Below are 20,400 nucleotides of genomic sequence, written 5' to 3' on the forward strand. Positions count from 1 at the left end.
TTCGTAGATGGCGTTGAAAGTTGACCTCCGATATTGGTAAACATTTTGTTTTCAAATAATACCATTTATCATAACCACGGTAATTTTAGACTGTTCTTCGGGGTAAAAAGATAAAATGTTGTTTATTCCTCCATGAAAACCCCCATCGACAACACATTCGTGATTTGCAATTTTATAAAACAAGGTAATAACTATTTTAATGTTGATATGAATTAAAAACAGTTTTAAAGATTATTACTCAACACTCTTCTTGGTTCTTTCAGTTCTTCGTTTGTACTACGTAGAGTGAATTTGATTTCAAATTTAAAAACTTATCGTTTAACCAATAATATGTAAGTAATATACTATAGGTAATACCCAATTAATTTACTTGCATCTTAGATTTTTGTTATGTCTCATTTGTTAAATGATAGTATTACCATAAAAATGATATTTTATTAAAAATGTAGATCAAGATGATGGACAATTTGGAGCCATTGACCACCGATGGGGGTCGTATTGTGAAAATGGAAGTGGACTACAGTGCTACATGCGATGAAAAAATTGCTATTGCTGAGAGTTTGGCAGCTAGTGGTAAACTACAAGAAGCATTGGATACATTACTCATGCTTGAAAAACAAACTAGAACTGTAAGCTATTCTTCTCTTTTTATACCATTACAACTACATATCTGATCAGTGATCATGTATTTTTATTACTTATTAGTATTTATACTTTCAATGTACCTATGTACATTGTATCCAATGTACTTATTTTATACCTTTATAATATTAAGTAACTTAGTATGTCACCTATGTCTTATAGACATCTATTTTAAAAGATTGTTATTGGTTTAAATTTATTGAGTTAACATTCATATTTAAAATACTAAAATACGTTGGTAGGTATGTCGAAATATGCAAAAATTGTATTCCTTGAAAATAATTTTAATCTTACCTAGAGCATTCTACAAGCATTACAAAAAAAAAACTTGCAAATGTAAGAATTTCCGAACCCTAGTTATGACCTATGTTTGAAAGCCTCTGATGTTAATATATGTTTTATCATAAAAAGTAAAAACTTGTTTAGATAATAAATTATATAATCATTTAATTACCAACTTTTAATTAAAAATAAATTTTCTAATATATTATATTTTTTAAGGGATGTGATATGGCTTCAACTAGTCGAGTTTTGGTTGCTATTGTAAAATTATGTTTTCAAGCTAAAGAATGGGCATTACTTAATGAACATATTGTTATGTTAACTAAAAGAAGATCACAGTTGAAACTTGCGGTTGCAGCTATGGTCAGAGAATGTTGTACATTCATTGACCAAACACCGGATAAAGAGACAAAATTGAAATTAATTGAATCCCTTAGAAATGTCACCGAAGGAAAGGTAAATAACTCAGTTTTTATTTTAAATTAAAACAATCTGATTGTACAAATTTAAATGTTGTATTTTTTAATTATTTTAGTTTATTAAAACTCTAATATTGTGTGTATTTAATTTAAAAGTACAATTTTTGTTTTCGTTATTTAGATATATGTAGAAGTTGAAAGAGCTCGTCTAACACAGAAATTGGCTCAAATTAAAGAAGATGAAGGTGATGTAACTGGCGCTGCAAATATTATTCAAGAATTGCAGGTGGAGACTTATGGTTCAATGAAAAAACAAGAAAAAGTTGAACTCATTTTAGAACAGATGAGATTATGTTTGGCTAAGAAAGATTATATTCGTACACAGATTATTTCCAAGAAAATAAACACAAAGTTTTTTGATGATGATAAACCTGAAATACAACAGCTTAAATTAAAATATTATAAGTAAGTATTATTAAATTTAAATTTTTAAATATTTATTGTTTATCATTAATTCATTTTGCAGATTAATGATTGAGCTGGGTGAACATGATGGTTTGTACTTAGATATTTGCCGCCACTATAGAGCTATTCAAGTCACTCCTGAGATTAGTGCTGATGAAACAAAATGCAATGCTGCTTTGCAAAATGCAATATTATACCTCATATTAGCTCCATATGATAATCATCAGTCTGATTTAACTCACCGAATTCTTGAAGATGAAACTTTACAAAAAATACCTAAGTACAAGTAGGTATTTTTATACTTAATGTATATATCATATCTATGTCCCTATTGTTTTAATTTTGTTATTATGTCTAATAGATCATTTTTGCAACTATTTACAACCATGGAATTAATTCAATGGAAAGAATTGAGCAAGGATTATGAAAGTGAATTGAAATCTGGGTCTACGGCTACAGATGTATTTTCAGAGGGCACTGAAAAAGGAAAAAAACGTTGGGCCGATCTTAAAAATAGAGTTGCTGAACATGTATGTATTCAAATCCGTGTTTAAGTGTAATATAAATTTTATATTAATATTTATAGTCCCTCTCACTAATTATTGCTTATAGAAAATTATAATTGTTACTTTTATTTATTTTTATGTATAGAATGTACGTGTTATGGCCAAGTATTATTCAAGAATCAGAGTTATTCGAATGGCTCAGTTATTAGATATGACTTTAGAGGTTAGATGAATGATATTCTTCATTATTTTAAATTCAAATCATTTTGCCATACTAAATAACTAAATATTTGTTTTAGGACACCGAACAATTGTTATCTAATATGGTCGTAGATAAATCTGTAAAAGCAAAAATTGATCGTCCTTCAGGTGTGGTTGAGTTTTCAGTTGCCAAATCTGTTAACGAAGTATTGAATGAATGGTCATTTGGACTCAATGACCTCATGAAGCTTGTAAATAATACTACTCATCTCATCAACAAAGAACAGATGGTTCATAAACATTTACTGTCTCATTAAAAAAATAATTAACATTTTGTAAATTTCCCCAAAAACACAAATTTAATAATAATTTAATTGTTATATTAATTACGATTTATTATACTCATCCAAAAGTTTTTTGCTCGTTTTCAGTTTAATAGATTGAATGAGTATAAACAATTTTTATTTTTTACAATAACTATACACATTAAACATTGATAGGGGCGAATAAGGAGAAAAATACATATTAATGAGTGAAAAAAAAATTGTGAATATTATAGGAATAAATTCAATATAATATAATATAATTAAATTAATAAGTGCTTGTTATGTCTAAGTACGGCTGGCTTTAAATTATTTTGTTGTTTATAATCCTGCAATAATTATTCTAGGATCCTCGATGGCAGCTTTAATTTTGCGTAAGAACAATACAGCTTCACGTCCATCTACAAGCCTATGATCGTATGTTAAGGCTATGTACATCATGGGTCTTATGACAACCTAATTAATAAAATAAAAATAAATTATCAAGAACAAGAAACTGCAACAATAGTTTTACCTGTCCTTTTACAGCAATAGGTCTTTCAAAAATTCCATGCATTCCCAAAATAGCAGATTGTGGTGGGTTGATGATTGGTGTTCCCATTAGAGATCCAAAGACTCCACCATTACTGACAGTAAAAGTACCACCGTCCATATCTTCAACATCAATAGCACCTCTTTTTGCTTTTTCCCCAAGAGCAGCAATTGTTTTTTCAATATCTGCATAATTCATGTCTTGTACATTGCGCACGACAGGTACTAATAAACCCTATTTATAAAGTGTTATACATTTAAAACAATTTTTCAAATTGTGCTGTTAGTATTTAAATGTATACTTTGGGAGTTGCTACAGCTACAGATATGTCTACATAATCTCTGTAGATAATTTCATTGCCTTCTATTACAGCATTAACAACTGGTTGATCTTGTAGGGCATAAGCAGATGCTTTTAAGAATGCAGACATGAAACCTAATTTCAAACCGTGCTTCTTTTGAAAAGCATCAAGGTTAGTTTTACGGAAGTCCATGATTGAGCTAAATTAGAATTTTAAATTGTAGAAATAAACTTTTATAATAGTAATGCTTTAAAAAGTTGATAATTACCTCATGTCTATCTCATTAAAAGTGGTCAACATGGCATTAACATTTTGAGCATCCTTCAAGCGTTGGGCAATACGTAATCGCATACGATTCATTTTAACACGATATTCTGTTCTAGTTCCACCAATTTCTTTAGTGGGATCGGCTGGTGGTATTTTAACAGTGGCAGTTGGTTGTTTTGATATTTGAGGGGCAGCTGCAGGTGGTGCAGCTCTTGGAGGAGGAGGTGGTGGCGGCGATTGTTGTGCCTGTGGGGGTGGTGGTGGTGCAGAAACAGGAGTAGCTACTGCTGCAGCCGCAGGTGTTTCCGGTTCTGCAGCTTTAGGGGTATCTTCAACTTTAGGAGCTGCTTTGGCTGGTGCAGGTGCTCCTTCTAATAATTTATTGAAACATAATATCTGTGACTTCAACTATAAAAAATTATCTTTACCTGTGATGGTAATTGTACATAAATCTTGTCCAGCTTTAACAGTAGCACCATCTTCAACAAGTCGCTTTTCAATAATTCCATTGACTGGTGAAGGAACAGGAACTGATGTCTTAAAAAATTATTAAAAGAGCAGTTTAATATTATTTGATATCAATTTAAAAGAATAATTTATATTATAAGTATTTTCTCACTTTATCTGTTTCGATTTCACAAACCACTTCGTCTACTGCTACTGTATCTCCAACATCTGTAAAAAAAAAAATAGTAATTTTTCAATACACATATTTCATTGAGTTATACACGTTAAGAGTTATTGTGCACAGCTACTACAAGCCAGGTTAGTAAAGTTCCATTTCTGTATATGATTTATTTCACAAGAATAATTTAATACAATTATATTTGATCAAAAATTAATTACTATCATGGCATGTTACAATATACTTACTTTTTTCCCATCTCATGTCACCTTCTGACACTGAATCGGCAAATGCTGGTGTCTTTAAAACATGTTCTTCCCCTAATAATAAATATAATATACTATATTATTTACAATATATGTAAAATTTATATGTTATGTTTTTCTTACAGAGAATTGCGCTTGTTTGAAAATAACGGCATTGATCAAATGACCGTCTATTGGATGAACTATAAAGCGATATCCTGAGAAAAATAAGTATATAATTAAAACAATGTAATGTAAAAATCTCTGCTGGGTATTAATAGAGTACTCACGGACAAGAAGTAGCAACTGTTGACAATCTTCTCGCTGGACAGACAGGTTCGAACCTTTGGTGGACTCTATGTGTCTCGTTTGAAACCTGGTGGTGTGATAAAACAGAGGGAATGAAACAAGAAGATAAAATAATATATTAGTTCAATGCAGTCGATTACTAGGGCTTTCACCTTTTTGGATAGTAATCTATCCGCCGTCAACATCACATAACTTACCTGAAATTGGGCCGTCCGTCTGACGGCTGCGGTAGTCTTCAGGGCATTCTTGGGCAGACTTCTGACGACGTGCAACATACCGTAGGCCATTTCGGCTTACAGTGATCAATCGCGAAACGCGTTCGGGGAGAGGAGAAAAAAAACCGTGGACCGTGTTCGTCACGTCGTTGGCCTTTGACTTACCTCTGTGTGAAAACGGAGGGAGGGGGCCGGATAGAGATGACGAGGTCAGTGTTTTCGTCCGCTCCTGTCTCTCAGAACCTCGGCGAGAGATAAATAATTTTTCGGGTCACTTTTGTCGTAGTTTGTGTAGCAGCGGCAAGCGAGAGGTCAGTGTAATCGACGACTAGGACACAAGAGTAGATAACAGTCGGTGATAAAAAAAACCTAACACATGTTTCGTGCACTCTGACACTCTTGACTTATTTTGTTATATTCGCGACATGGCTGCGCGGCAATTACGAGTGAATTCAAATCGAACGAAGTCGGAAACTTCAAAAGATACGTAAGTACGTATAGATACGCGATGTAAAAACTCAAAAAAATGACGATTTACGAATAACGACGATGGCGAAACGGAGAGATTAATCGACATACAGTAGTTACTCACAACGAATGTAAATTACAAACACTTTCATAGCGATTGTTCTTCGCGATGAAATCAATCGTCGTCGCCATACCTACTACGAAATATAAATATAATTATACAATAATCATGACTACCGCTGAGGTTTTGCACTATTATTATTATTACTCTGGCGTTGACCCGATAGACCGTTTAATCGTTGTTATTATTTTTTTTTTATTATGATTAAATTAGACTGTAAAAGAATAATAATTAGTCTCGACAACGCGGGCATATCGCAAGCTCAAAAAAAAGCGATTAAAATAGCTACAATTATACCTATATACACATTCCACCCTAATTATATCAATTATATATATCATATGTACTATATTATATGTAGTTATATTACATACAACATGTAATAAACTGATTAACAATAATAATAGTTGAGTATAGAACTAGCAATAGTATAGGCTCGTTTTTAGCCTTTATCTTTACTACAATATAAATTAGAGTTTATGTATATTATACTTAATAGTGTATGCATATTACATATATATATATATATAATGAAATTAACGAAAAATATCTAAAAACAATTGCTATGTATATATGCGGTCATAATTTATTAGGTACAATCAATCCTACACACTCCACGATGAATAATTAACATAAGATAATTAAAACAATTTTCTTATAAAAAAACTGAAAAAATGCAACCAAATTTATACCTAAACTATACAATAAAATACCATTTATTAATACGTTACATTTTTCAATTAATAAGATAATTTAATATTTAATCATATACCTATTAAATGCTTGTATATTATAATTATATATTTTATATAATTTGATTTAGAACTCTTGGGCCTCTACACGAGTCTTCTTTGAGGAACCCATCAGAATTCTTATGTAGGTATATGAAATTAAATTAAATAAATAAAAATATATTTATGTCTGATAGAATAATTGGGTGTACATTTTTATACATAGGTTATAGGTACCTACACAGAAATGAACAAAATTATTGTCAATCTAATTCGGCATCAATTATTTTATTTAAGTCATTCAAATATTCAATGTAAAATTATTCAAAATTCATTCAAACAGCAAGTAACAATTAAATATTTCTGCGATTAATATTCTTTTGAATTTCAACAAAATAAGAGAAATCGTTTGAGGATAAATCGCTATTTTACGTTATTTCCAGTCTACACCTTTACACTATAATACATAATACTATATATTATATTATAATACACTAGCTGCCACCCGCGTGCTCCGCCCCCCGTGAATAGTTGTTTGCAAATTGTGGGGCTGTTTCTTTGTTTTATAATCATTTCGATTATAAAATGCTATAAAGTGTACATACCTTACACCAATAGTTCTCAATCTTTTTTTATTCATGTCATCTTAGACCACCCTAACATCAAAATAATAAATAATCTTAGCTGTATATTTAAAAATTGTTTATTATAAAAAAAAAAAATAAAAAAAATAAATACAGTACACAGAAAAAAACGTTCAAAACGTCAACGTATATCAATATTATTACAAATAGAATAATATGATTTTTTCGCAAGAATTTATTTATTTCTAATTTTTTTTTTCTTTTCTCGTTGATTTTTCTAGTTACTCCTAAGCTGGGTCCATGTCACCCCGGTTGAGAACTACTGCTTTACACCTACGCAAAATAATAATAATTCAAGATGTTTACAAATTCTCATAAGTATACCTACTTATAGATAATAAAAACAATTTTTTTCTCACAATAATATCATTTTTCTTACACCCGGGAAATATATTGTACCTAATAATATTATAATGTCGTTAAATAAATAACAATAATAATGATTATTAAACAACAACATTGCGCATTATGTAGGGTTTCGCATCATACAGCCAATCAGCGCTCTACAGTCAGTAGAGTAAGTAAGTATAGTAAGTCATACTATACAACTTTTCTATAGGTTATTATTATTAGATGCGTTTTAACCTATCTTAACTACCCTTCTCTCAAGATCAAGTACGACAGTCGTAGTTAGAACCCAGTGATCAATACTTCTAACCACGTAAGACCGTTCAAAGCATCGAGCCGTTGTCACATCTAATATACGTCGACAGTAATAATTGATTCATCGTCGATTCTATATACATTCTAAGGTAAGTCGGGGGGGAATTGCTGAATTATACGCTTTAAATTATTATTTTAATATATTAAAATATGTAATACATATACATCGAAATTCAAATTCTACAGGAGAGACACAACATTTATTTTGTGTGACTTATTATACTCACTTTTTGAATTAAATGAAATATAGATAAAAAAAAATAAACACATCATTACTTATAAAATCAATAAATTCATTTCTTTGCTTAAAATCTATCAATTGTAAATAATTAAAAATATCTTCAATACACAGCTATACAAGTTTAGCCACATTAAGTAATATAATATGAAAATTAAGACACACCATACAATTATTCAATTATACATATATTTATAATATTATAAACTATACTAATAATAGGTATCACTGTTAAGTGTTTATTAAGTCAACGAATAATAGCTTTCAGATGGTCAATGGTAGCTATTCTTAGTTGTATTTCTATGTTTTCGTTGGTTATTTCGTCTTTATACATTTTTTCTTGTTCTTCTGAGTGCATTTTTTCCAATATAAGTATTTCATTTCGTTCATGTATCTTTTTATTCAGTAAATAAATTTCATTTTCAAGTTTGTTGGTTTTTTCTTTAGTGTTCTAATAGGTAACGTAAATAATAAATATACATAGCTAGTTGTTTTAGTTTTTTATGTTTAAAATTATTTATTTATTTTTATTAGTAGTATGGAAAAGAGAGTTCTAGCCACTCATCCTGCTGGCTCATCGCTATACCGCCTTGCGCATCCCGATTCAAACACCGCATCCCGCATCCCACCATCGCCGCCGCCCGATCGCGTACGTGCGCGACTTGTATTATCAGTTATAACATGTTATCATTTGTTATCATATACGTATGCATACAACTAGTTATCATTTGTTATCACATACAACCAGTTATCACATGTTATCAGTTATCATTTGTTATCATATATTTGTTACTTGTTGAACTACTTTACATTTTAAATAGGCAGGGTAGACACAGTGTGCTAATAAAATGATAATATTCATACCTAATGGCATGAATTGTATCTTATTATTGTCGATACAGTTAAAAGGTATAATGGTCATTATAATGTACAGGTGGTGGTTTTGTTTACTTTACCCTCGACGTATATATATATATAACTCTCGCACGGCATACAAATCGCCACCGTATTGTCATTACCAGACATCACTTAAAGAACAATTATAATCAATATAATAATTGTCACAGATATTGACACGTCAATCAAATAAATACAACACCATATTGTCAGTATAATAAATAATATAATATAGTAATATAGTAATATAATATAATATAATAATATAGTAAATAATAAATAATTTAACACATATCGAGTTCTATTACAAATATTAAAATTCGATATTAACGTTAAATCATATTTATCTAGATTGAAAACAAAATCGCGAATACAGGTTTCGTTTGCTACCTTTTCCAATATATCGATTATTTCGTGTTTATAATTATTCGGTACAACATCGCGTAATAGTTTAGTTTTAAGACCAACCGCTATCTCCGTGCACAGCGTTCCAAGGTTAACGGATGGTGATTCGACGTAAATTGAAAACGATTTTGAAAATATTTCGAATAACACGCCGTTCATACAATTAGTAACGTCATCGTTATCGAAATAATGTGTGAAATCATCTGAAACAAAAAAACAATGGAAACATGTAATCGGAGAATACTATAAATAATTACACGTTATTATTAAACGTTTAAAAAATGATAACATTTGATATTTAATGACACGTTTAAAAAATGACTCGTATTTCATTTATCAAGGTTATCGGTAACGTGATATTTTTTTTCTATATTTAATCTCGATATAATATTTTTATATAAAAATATTTATGCGTAAATAACGGATATCGACGATAATAAACGTGATATTTTTTTTCTATAATAAAATTTGATATTATATAAACATACCATTTATATTGACGCCGTCCCGATTTGGTACAGCATTTGAATGTCCGGTGACGTCTTCGGTATATATCTGGTGAAACTCCAAAGCAGTGACTGGAAATGAATTGGAGATACACTTGACGAATGCCGATTTCAAAGACTTCATTTTCCACGTTATTGTACGGAATTCTTCATAATCGCAAACATCTTTGACGTAAATGGCTCGAGCTACGTCGTCTACTAGTTCAGCGTTGAATAGGGCGTTATAATGCTGATGCGCGGATTTGTAAACTTCTCCAGACACGGTAGCGTAGGTAACGTCAACGGAAATCAATTTCTGATAATATATTAAATTATTTAATATATTATAGCATTGCTGATTATGTAACGATTTAAGTTTATGCAGAAAATCGTTAAGCATAAGGTGCGTATCACGATTGATGATGACGTGCGTGGTTATAATGTTGTTTGCAGACATGATGATTTGTAAAAAAAAATAATAACGAAACACGGGGTGCGATGTATTCACGTGTGGAAATCGACTAAACGACTAAATCAGTGTTGTACCCGCACCGGTTTTATAAAATGTTGTGGCGATTCAGATATACAGACAATTGGAGCAAACTAGAAGAGACAAGTTTACCACAGAAAGAAGAATTTTATAGCACATTAACAGAGTCAAATATTGAAAACGCAGATTACGAACACGCAAAAACAGTATGGGACCACTTCAATTGTCGATCACTCGGTGAATATTCAGATCTGTATCTCAAAATTGATGTCTTATTATTGGCTGATGTTTTTGAAAATTTCCGTGATCTGTGTTTGAGCACATATCACCTCGACCCGGCATTCTACTACACAGCACCAGGTTTCAGCTTTGACTGTATGTTGAAATACACGTCTATGAAACTTGAATTACTCTCTGATTATGATATGCTGTTGATGATTGAAAAAGGTAAATTATAAAGCGATTGTTTATTTATAAATTATGTTTTATTTTTTTTATTAAAGGAATTCGTGGTGGTCTAACTCAAGCAAGCATGCGTTACGCTAAAGCAAACAACGAAAATACCCCAGATTACGAACCGTCAAATCCTAAATCATGGCTGATATACCAAGACTGTAAGTATATTTTTATAATTTCCTTTAATCAGTTGATAATATATTTCAATATTTAGGTAATAACTTATATGGCTGGGCTATGTCTCAATACATGCCATATGGAGGTTTTAAGTGGGTCAAACCATCACTAGACGGTCTAAATGATTTAAACGAAACATCTCCCATCGGCCGAATATATGAAGTTGATTTGGTTTATCCGGCAGAACTTCATGGTCATCACAATGATTTACCCTTTCTGCCTCAAAACAGTATTCCACCAGGTTCTAAAGTGAAAAAACTTATGACGACACTAGAATCAAAGAAAAATTATGTTATACACTATCGAAACTTGCAGCAAGCTATAGCCAACGGTCTCATAGTTGAAAAAGTAAATATATATATATACACTTATTTAGATTTTAATATATTAATTTTATCATAGGTGCATAGAGTAGTACAGTTTAATCAGTCTGCTTGGCTAGCTGAATATATCAGTCTTAATACAGAGTTGCGGAAGAAGGCAGTAAACGACTTTGAAAAGGACTTTTTTAAGCTGATGAATAATGCTATTTTTGGTATGTTATTATAAGTTATAGTAAGGTTTTTTTTTTAATTAATTCCTGTCGTTTATCCAGGAAAAACGATGGAAAGCATGAGGAAAAGAATTAACATACAACTAGTGTCTAGTGAACAACGTCTCCAGAAGCTGATAAATCGTTCAACATTCAAATATTGCACGACATATAACGAAAATCTAAATGCTGTCTCATTGGAAAATAAAATAATCGATTTTTGTAAACCTATTTATATAGGTAAATTTTCACTTTAATTTTTTTAACGGTAGATTTTTATTTTAATATATTTATTTTCACAGGTTTTGCCGTGCTAGATATTTCAAAAACATTAATGTACGATTACCATTACAATGTCATGAAAAAACACTACGGAGACAAAATCAATCTCATGTACACTGACACTGGTAATTTTGTTTAAACTAATCTCATTTTTATATACTAATTTATAATAATTATTTTAGATTCACTGGTGTATCATGTTTTGACTGACAACTTTTACAAACATAAGAATATAACCGGTACGTGGTGAGCTGGTCATTTACGTGTTTCGGACGGCTTGATTCGGTCGCTGGGTGGGAGAAACGAATCGCCACAACATTTTATAAATTAAACCGGTGCGGGTACAACACTGATTTAGTCGTTTAGTCGATTTCCACACGTGAATACATCGCACCCCGTGTTTCGTTATTATTTTTTTTTACAAATCATCATGTCTGCAAACAACATTATAACCACGCACGTCATCATCAATCGTGATACGCACCTTATGCTTAACGATTTTCTGCATAAACTTAAATCGTTACATAATCAGCAATGCTATAATATATTAAATAATTTAATATATTATCAGAAATTGATTTCCGTTGACGTTACCTACGCTACCGTGTCTGGAGAAGTTTACAAATCCGCGCATCAGCATTATAACGCCCTATTCAACGCTGAACTAGTAGACGACGTAGCTCGAGCCATTTACGTCAAAGATGTTTGCGATTATGAAGAATTCCGTACAATAACGTGGAAAATGAAGTCTTTGAAATCGGCATTCGTCAAGTGTATCTCCAATTCATTTCCAGTCACTGCTTTGGAGTTTCACCAGATATATACCGAAGACGTCACCGGACATTCAAATGCTGTACCAAATCGGGACGGCGTCAATATAAATGGTATGTTTATATAATATCAAATTTTATTATAGAAAAAAAAATATCACGTTTATTATCGTCGATATCCGTTATTTACGCATAAATATTTTTATATAAAAATATTATATCGAGATTAAATATAGAAAAAAAAATATCACGTTACCGATAACCTTGATAAATGAAATACGAGTCATTTTTTAAACGTGTCATTAAATATCAAATGTTATCATTTTTTAAACGTTTAATAATAACGTGTAATTATTTATAGTATTCTCCGATTACATGTTTCCATTGTTTTTTTGTTTCAGATGATTTCACACATTATTTCGATAACGATGACGTTACTAATTGTATGAACGGCGTGTTATTCGAAATATTTTCAAAATCGTTTTCAATTTACGTCGAATCACCATCCGTTAACCTTGGAACGCTGTGCACGGAGATAGCGGTTGGTCTTAAAACTAAACTATTACGCGATGTTGTACCGAATAATTATAAACACGAAATAATCGATATATTGGAAAAGGTAGCAAACGAAACCTGTATTCGCGATTTTGTTTTCAATCTAGATAAATATGATTTAACGTTAATATCGAATTTTAATATTTGTAATAGAACTCGATATGTGTTAAATTATTTATTATTTACTATATTATTATATTATATTATATTACTATATTACTATATTATATTATTTATTATACTGACAATATGGTGTTGTATTTATTTGATTGACGTGTCAATACCTGTGACAATTATTATATTGATTATTTTATAATTTTCGACTAGCGTGCGAACAGATGTCTATTTTATCCTTTAATAATTGTTCTTTAAGTGATGTCTGGTAATGACAATACGGTGGCGATTTGTATGCCGTGCGAGAGTTATATATATATATACGTCGAGGGTAAAGTAAACAAAACCACCACCTGTACATTTATATAATGACCATTATACCTTTTAACTGTATCGACAATAATAAGATACAATTCATGCCATTAGGTATGAATATTATCATTTTATTAGCACACTGTGTCTACCCTGCCTATTTAAAATGTAAAGTAGTTCAACAAGTAACAAATATATGATAACAAATGATAACTGATAACATGTGATAACTGGTTGTATGTGATAACAAATGATAACTAGTTGTATGCATACGTATATGATAACAAATGATAACATGTTATAACTGATAATACAAGTCGCGCACGTACGCGATCGGGCGGCGGCGATGGTGGGATGCGGGATGCGGTGTTTGAATCGGGATGCGCAAGGCGGTATAGCGATGAGCCAGCAGGATGAGTGGCTAGAACTCTCTTTTCCATACTACTTTTATTATATACTATTCTGTATTTGGTATTTTATTTTATATTATTTATTGAAATGTGTTAGAATTTGTGTTCATATAAAAAAAAAAATAATAATAATTTAATCCGAATTCGTGGAGATATACTATTTATTGTTAATTATTTCTGGATTTTAATAGTTAACAATATTCAAAAATTACATCGATTGAATTCGTTTTATTCTTAAATGTATACTCGCATTTGATTAATTATTATTTAATTAAATTTTAATACATCATCGTTTTCAAATTTCAAACAAATAATTATTCTATTTTTTTTGCTTGTTTTATATATTATCATAAAAATACTTACAAAAAGTACGCATGTTATAAATAAACTAAAAAACACTGTCTATGAAATATCAAAATAAGTTGAATATTATTCTTCAACATCCAAAAACAAAAAAATCTTACACCTATTATTATATTCTATAGTCATTAGTCTAATTAATAAAGACCTGCATGATTAGGTACGGATTCAACAAAATTCAAACCGTTAACCGAGCCAAGTTGATTAGTTATAGGTTTATATCATTGTTCATTGTTATTAATTGTTATTTGATAAAATGATGCGGTAAAAAGGTTATAAAAAAAAGCCAAGTCGGCTTCTCTTTTATTTTAAGCCATAGGCACTTTATTATTGTATCATTTATATGTATGTTTAAAACTCGCTATGCTTTAATTGGGGACTTTCTGACGAATTTAAATCAACAGGACTAGTGTGGTAGTATATTAATAAGTTGATGACAATATGTTTTGATAGATGTATTGTTTATGTAAAAATGTATTTTAGTCTACTTAATTATTAAAAAAGAAAATACTCAAAAAATGGAATATTCTCTATTTGCCAATTTATGAAAAATTGTATCTGAGCCGATCTATCAAAAAAGATTACTGGATTGAGTGCAAATTTTTAGCCCGTACAGGGTACCTGCAGGTCTTCACTAATTAATCTATAATCTATATATATATAATATTTACCTTAAAACGTCTTTTTGCTATATCAATTTCATTTTTTATTATTTCCAAAAATGTGTTGTTGATATTTTTGTAATTTACAGTCAATTTCAAATCTTCAATTTTTAATACTTCCTCGTATTCTCTAATTACTCGCCAAACTCTAAGCCATTCATTTCGAGCGGCTTGATAATCACTTAAACCTCGTCTTATCGAATCTTTTAAATCTCTATACATCTCACTTATCACATTTTCCAAACGCATTTTGATTAACTGTATTATGCGTTTTTTTTCATTAACAATCATTATCTTAAATCTAAAATTACACAATAGTTTAGATATTGTATGAACATATTATTATAATAAAATAAAAAAATTAATTATTTAGAAATTGACTGGCTGATAAGTTTTAAATTTGTAAAAGTTAAGTAAGTTATATTTTGTCTCTGGGTTGATTTTTTCAGGTGTCTGAATATTAGCATTATTAAGTAATTAACATATTATAACCAGTTATATTATAATAATTATTATTTTCTTTTTCTTTTTTTATATTATTATTATAACTTTGTTTGTAAAAGTTTTCGTTACAAAAATCATTCAGAGTTTGACAACAATTTTTTGTGTATCCTAGAATCTACGATATTTTTACTTTTGCCTTAACACATACGATTATATATTATTAATGTTTTCAATTTGATAGTTTACCTATATCTGTATATTATTTATTCAGTTTATTGCAATTTAAAAGTCATATTCGATAAAAAATTTGCATATTATATAATATAATTTGTATAATAGGTATTAGGTACCTACCTACCTAGTTAGTAATTCAAATACTCATAAAGATAATGCTTACGGTTAAAAATATTAAAACCTATTCAATTTGATCTCATTTTAGGCATTCATGAGAACCATAAAGACGTAAACAACAATAATTTTGTTTTTTAAAAATAAAGTTTATACATATGCTTACATTTTTACCACACACGAAGGATACTGTGTTAAGGGAAAATCTTTAGATGTTGGGATCATTTTAAGTGCTTCCCGTAATATCATTTCAGATATATAGCTTGAACAATTTATCGATGGATGTAGATATAATTGCATTTTAGGCATTGTTAATGACTTTTTGACTTCTTCAAAAAACCGTTGTCTGGTTTCAATCTATTATACAACAGGTCTTTTACATCATCTATACGCTCAATAATAGCTATATACAACAATCAATAATATTATATAAAAGCATGATTATTTGTAAACAAAATATTGACTATTTATGTAATTCAGTGTATTGATAAATTATAAGCTATTATAATTGATATATAAAAATATTTAAAATGTAATGGTCATGATTAAAAATCGTACTTCAGCTATAATAGCTTTGACTCGTTTTTTTAACATTGATAATTGATTAATTCGACGAAACACCGCAGTGTCTCGTATACCCTCAGCTATTAAATCTTCCACCAAGAAAAATATCAGTCTTTTAACAAAAGGATCTTGACATTTGGTCCCGTGTAGATTATTCTGTTCGTCAAGCATTTCTTGTTTGATAGTGGTGTACAGCGTGCGATAAAAATCACCAGCACGTTCCCTGATGTCCGGAGTCTGTCGTTCAGATAACACATCCCATATTTTTTTTGTTAAAATGTCTAGGCCTTTACTTGCCTGCTTGTCCATTATATCGAGCTCGATTCCTTGCGAGTTCTCTGTTAAAGGAGAACTCACTGGTAAATCTTGAAAAGTAGGAATTGGACTTTTACTAAAGAACATATAAGTATTACACGATTACTAGCTACTTAAGTGCCTAATTTTTAAACAATAACTAATTCTGAATTTCCGTCAATTTCTCATATATAACTGTTGTAAAAACATGATGTTTTTTTCTAATTTACTCTAGTTAAAAATTGAATAAATCACTTAGATATTTTATAAGTAAACAATTATTGTAAATCATTAAATTATAAATTATTCATCCTCCACTGTATAAGTTTTTTTACAAATAAAAAAGGTGGATTCGTATATTTTTATTAATTGAATGTGTTCTGGAAAATTTATTAGTGTACCAGTGTGGCAGTGTTTAGATTCTACATAGATTTCTCTTAAGTCTTAAGAGGGCCCGCGTTCGTTGTTTTTGTCTTACAAGTGCGTGATATACCAAATCTATGCTCAGCAGTCCACGTTTAATGACTTAAATAAACTTAATATTAGAGTGAATTGACTTATTATGAAACTTATTGATATGAACTTTATCTGTGTTTGTACCTATGTTAATATTTTACTATAAATCTGTTTTTAAACGAGTTATTTTTGAACTGCACTATTTTATACGAAGTTATACGTGAACTGCTGAGCGTAGATTTGGTATGTAATATGTTACACTGTACGACAGAGATAACAATAAATACGAGTATAACGTCCTCTTAAGTTTAGTATTAAAAATATGTTTTAGGTTTATTTGATTTGTTATGTATAATAGTTGAATATTTTTTTTATATATTTACATAGTTTCTCCTCGAGAATTCAACCACAGCGGACCTGTATCTACATGTCCAATGGTAACAGCTACATATCCAAATATTGTAAAGCCTTCATCTAAACTTTGAATAGCTATATATGTCCGCTCATCCGATGAAATATGATTAAGTTCATCTAATGGTAGTTCCTTGTTAAATAATTTAGGAGTTACGTTATAGTCCATTAGTGTATCCGGCTCTCCGTAAAATGGCAATTCGTCAAAGGCTTCTAAGGGTCTATTAGGTGGCATTCTTGTAAATGGAGCTTGTAACTTCCCATCATATAAATGTATTATTAACTGTGCCAAATACATATTACGTTTTATTGCTTTACAATTATTTGGATGAGGGTTTTCCATTAGTTTATTAATCCAAGCCTAAAAAATTGCCAAACATACAAAATTTACAAATTATTTTGTAGTTAAAAATTCATAAATCATTGTCGTTTTCATTTTTTATCCAAGATTTGAAAATTTTGTACAAGATTTTTTTTTAGTTTTTCTACCTACAACAAATTTACCGGAAAGTCACATTAATTATTAACGACCGTTTGAAGTTTGAATATTTTTATATTTTTCGTTGTTATTCGAAAAGGAATAAAATTAAATGGATACTTGAAATTTTCATCAAACGTTAATATATATTATTATTTATCATTTATATGATGAATACCTAGACTCTAGAGTTATATTAAATAATTTGTTATAACTCAAAAAACATTATTTGTTAAGACTTAAAACTTTTATATATATTATGAATTTAACTATTCATATGTAATGATTTTTTTCAAAATATATAGATTAATTTTTAAGATATTATTTATTAATATTATTAACTCTGTTGAACGATATTTACAGTAAGGTATTATAAGTTCAAAATTTAATAACAATGTTATAACTTGTAAATATATATTATTATACTAATTAAATATTATTAACATTTAACAGTAATAATTTGATTATGGACGCTGCTTTTGGGAAATAATAAAATTCTGCAATATTAAAAGTAAAATAAATTACTTTAATAGTTACTCATATTAAAAAATATATCATCAAGTATAATATAAATGTATCTTCGCTCAGAATTATTTTTCGTTTACAATAACGTATATCATTGAATTATTTGAAAACCTAACTCACTCAACTCATAATGTACAGCAGAGCTGTATGATCCACTTAATCATCTTTTTTTTTAAAAATTTAAAAATTTTTAATTGGCACTCAGTTTGAAAATCACTATACATCGCCAAATACTAAATAATCACTTTCTAATATCTTAGGATATTTTTAGTAACAATATAAATAAATAATCTATCTAATAATATAAAATATACTTTTATATTCTTCTTTAAATGTTAAATTATACTTTTATAGGAACCTATTAAGTATACCGAGTACCTGAACAATTGTTTTATCCATACGTTGATTGAAATTGTCAAATGCTCGTTTTATATGCGAAATATACAAGAAGAAATGTTGAGTAAGTATATCAGATGTTATATTTTTACCTATTTTGGGCAATTCTTCCATACTCGACATGTTTGATTTCAAATATTTGTATTAATGTAAATAATGTTTAATTTATAAAATAATATATTTTTCTTTTTTAATTTCAAACAAAAAATTCAATTAAAATAAACTAGAGGTAAACTGCAGATTGTTGTTTAGGAAACGGAATTATTATATAATATATAATATTATACAAAATAGTTCATGACGTTGTGTGCTGGTATAATATTTCATTTATTAAAGATAAAATAAAACATTATTAAATTAATAAAAACATCAATAAAATTAAGATAAACATAATACTAGTAAAAAAATAAACAATAACATTCATGGGAAATGTTCAAAGAAGCATTTAATGAAAAATGTAAAAAAAAACACATGTGTTAATTATTTTGAATTATTAATAAATCCAAGGCTAAGCAAGTTAAATTTATTTTTTTTTAACTCGTTAAGTTAAGTTAATACAAAAACATTTTTGGTAACTCAAAAAAATTTAAGACTCAAGTCTTAAGTTACTTTTACAAAAAAAAAAATAAAGCTTGAAAATAAATAATAATTAATATTCAACTTAACACTAGTTAAAAACTAAATAATCGAAAAAAACTTAAATTTATGTAATAAACATAACTTTCTTTTCAACCTATTTTGTGGCCCCTATTTAATGTAATCTTAAAAGTACCTAGTTTATATTCTACATAGTTTAAGTATAATTGTGTGGTTGATCAATTTATTTATGTTGAACGTAGAAAGGAATAATTTATTATTGTATTTTTGTTTTTATTAACGAATTAATAAGTATTATATTTGTAATGTGAACAGTATTATAATTTATAAGATTATGTATTAGTTAGGTACGATTGAAAGTTTTAGAATTTAAGACTTTTTTCTATTGTTGTCATTGTTTTAGTATTGTTTTAATTTAACTATCACACCACGATGTTCGGCATTTGTTTTGTTTAATAATCCTTGTTAAAGGATTGCTTGTGTTGGTTATCACATTAGAAGCGAAGATCTAAGCTTAAGTATTGCAGTTTTGTTAATTACTATAATGTTTGTATGGACTAATAACTATTTAAAATGGTTAATATTTCTGAACATTGAGTATTTGTTAATAGAAATAAATATACATCGTTCATTTTCATTCACGATTAAGAGTAACTAATTAAAAAATAAACAAATAACATAACTCGTAAAATGATGCCAACAAAATAAAATATATAATCAATACATTGAGTTACATGACACTTTTAGAGTATTACCTTTACAAGTAAAAATAAAAATAAACAA

General features: G+C 29.0%; 4 protein-coding genes across 5 annotated transcripts; 2 read left to right on the forward strand and 2 right to left on the reverse strand.

Moving 5' to 3' along the window:
- Nucleotides 1-67: 67 nt before the first annotated feature.
- On the forward strand, nucleotides 68-3,147 carry LOC114130771 (26S proteasome non-ATPase regulatory subunit 12). The gene is made up of 9 exons (XM_027995822.2): nucleotides 68-184; nucleotides 264-332; nucleotides 450-629; nucleotides 1,144-1,380; nucleotides 1,525-1,808; nucleotides 1,870-2,094; nucleotides 2,170-2,338; nucleotides 2,460-2,537; nucleotides 2,614-3,147. Exons 3-9 carry the CDS (start codon nucleotides 456-458, stop codon nucleotides 2,830-2,832), a joined length of 1,386 nt encoding a protein of 461 aa, XP_027851623.1. The 5' UTR covers nucleotides 68-184; nucleotides 264-332; nucleotides 450-455; the 3' UTR covers nucleotides 2,833-3,147.
- On the reverse strand, nucleotides 3,069-5,910 carry LOC114130770 (dihydrolipoyllysine-residue succinyltransferase component of 2-oxoglutarate dehydrogenase complex, mitochondrial). Its single transcript, XM_027995821.2, has 10 exons — nucleotides 5,315-5,910; nucleotides 5,099-5,184; nucleotides 4,953-5,026; nucleotides 4,812-4,883; nucleotides 4,558-4,613; nucleotides 4,367-4,475; nucleotides 3,940-4,309; nucleotides 3,672-3,870; nucleotides 3,353-3,604; nucleotides 3,069-3,294 (listed from the first exon to the last, which is right to left on the reverse strand). Exons 1-10 carry the CDS (start codon nucleotides 5,402-5,404, stop codon nucleotides 3,160-3,162), a joined length of 1,443 nt encoding a protein of 480 aa, XP_027851622.1. The 5' UTR covers nucleotides 5,405-5,910; the 3' UTR covers nucleotides 3,069-3,159.
- A 2,454-nt stretch (nucleotides 5,911-8,364) lies between these two features.
- Nucleotides 8,365-19,232, reverse strand: LOC114130796 (uncharacterized). Of its 2 annotated transcripts, none has more exons than XM_027995857.2 (6): nucleotides 19,003-19,232; nucleotides 17,594-17,982; nucleotides 16,455-16,851; nucleotides 16,063-16,253; nucleotides 15,114-15,405; nucleotides 8,365-8,648 (listed from the first exon to the last, which is right to left on the reverse strand). In XM_027995857.2, exons 1-6 carry the CDS (start codon nucleotides 19,141-19,143, stop codon nucleotides 8,445-8,447), a joined length of 1,614 nt encoding a protein of 537 aa, XP_027851658.2. In that variant the 5' UTR covers nucleotides 19,144-19,232; the 3' UTR covers nucleotides 8,365-8,444. The 2 variants fall into 2 exon arrangements, with proteins under 2 accessions (XP_027851658.2, XP_027851659.2); XM_027995858.2 differs by having other exon boundaries at nucleotides 19,113-19,224.
- On the forward strand, nucleotides 10,004-13,494 carry LOC114126850 (uncharacterized). The gene is made up of 8 exons (XM_050201078.1): nucleotides 10,004-10,921; nucleotides 10,978-11,088; nucleotides 11,145-11,455; nucleotides 11,510-11,642; nucleotides 11,703-11,879; nucleotides 11,942-12,046; nucleotides 12,104-12,805; nucleotides 13,093-13,494. Exons 1-7 carry the CDS (start codon nucleotides 10,549-10,551, stop codon nucleotides 12,169-12,171), a joined length of 1,278 nt encoding a protein of 425 aa, XP_050057035.1. The 5' UTR covers nucleotides 10,004-10,548; the 3' UTR covers nucleotides 12,172-12,805; nucleotides 13,093-13,494.
- Nucleotides 19,233-20,400: the final 1,168 nt, after the last annotated feature.

Source organism: Aphis gossypii, chromosome 2 (assembly GCF_020184175.1).
Source record: "Aphis gossypii isolate Hap1 chromosome 2, ASM2018417v2, whole genome shotgun sequence".
Classification (NCBI taxonomy): domain Eukaryota; kingdom Metazoa; phylum Arthropoda; class Insecta; order Hemiptera; family Aphididae; genus Aphis; species Aphis gossypii.

Excerpts from the sequence above, each read along its gene's own strand:
- LOC114130771 (XM_027995822.2), top strand. The coding sequence starts at position 456 with ATGATGGACAATTTGGAGCCATTGACCACCGATGGGGGTCGTATTGTG. Across the intron at positions 1,809-1,869 it reads CTTAAATTAAAATATTATAA|ATTAATGATTGAGCTGGGTG; the intron begins GTAAGTATTATT and ends TTCATTTTGCAG. Across the intron at positions 2,095-2,169 it reads CAAAAAATACCTAAGTACAA|ATCATTTTTGCAACTATTTA; the intron begins GTAGGTATTTTT and ends TATGTCTAATAG.
- LOC114130770 (XM_027995821.2), bottom strand. The coding sequence starts at position 5,404 with ATGGCCTACGGTATGTTGCACGTCGTCAGAAGTCTGCCCAAGAATGCC. Across the intron at positions 4,310-4,366 it reads ATGTACAATTACCATCACAG|AAGGAGCACCTGCACCAGCC; the intron begins GTAAAGATAATT and ends ATAAATTATTAG. Across the intron at positions 3,871-3,939 it reads TTTAATGAGATAGACATGAG|CTCAATCATGGACTTCCGTA; the intron begins GTAATTATCAAC and ends ATTCTAATTTAG.
- LOC114126850 (XM_050201078.1), top strand. The coding sequence starts at position 10,549 with ATGTTGTGGCGATTCAGATATACAGACAATTGGAGCAAACTAGAAGAG. Across the intron at positions 11,456-11,509 it reads ACGGTCTCATAGTTGAAAAA|GTGCATAGAGTAGTACAGTT; the intron begins GTAAATATATAT and ends ATTTTATCATAG. Across the intron at positions 12,047-12,103 it reads TCTCATGTACACTGACACTG|ATTCACTGGTGTATCATGTT; the intron begins GTAATTTTGTTT and ends TAATTATTTTAG.
- LOC114130796 (XM_027995857.2), bottom strand. The coding sequence starts at position 19,143 with ATGTCGAGTATGGAAGAATTGCCCAAAATAGGTAAAAATATAACATCT. Across the intron at positions 16,852-17,593 it reads AATTCTCGAGGAGAAACTAT|TAAAAGTCCAATTCCTACTT; the intron begins GTAAATATATAA and ends TATGTTCTTTAG. Across the intron at positions 16,254-16,454 it reads TCAAAGCTATTATAGCTGAA|ATTGAAACCAGACAACGGTT; the intron begins GTACGATTTTTA and ends GTTGTATAATAG.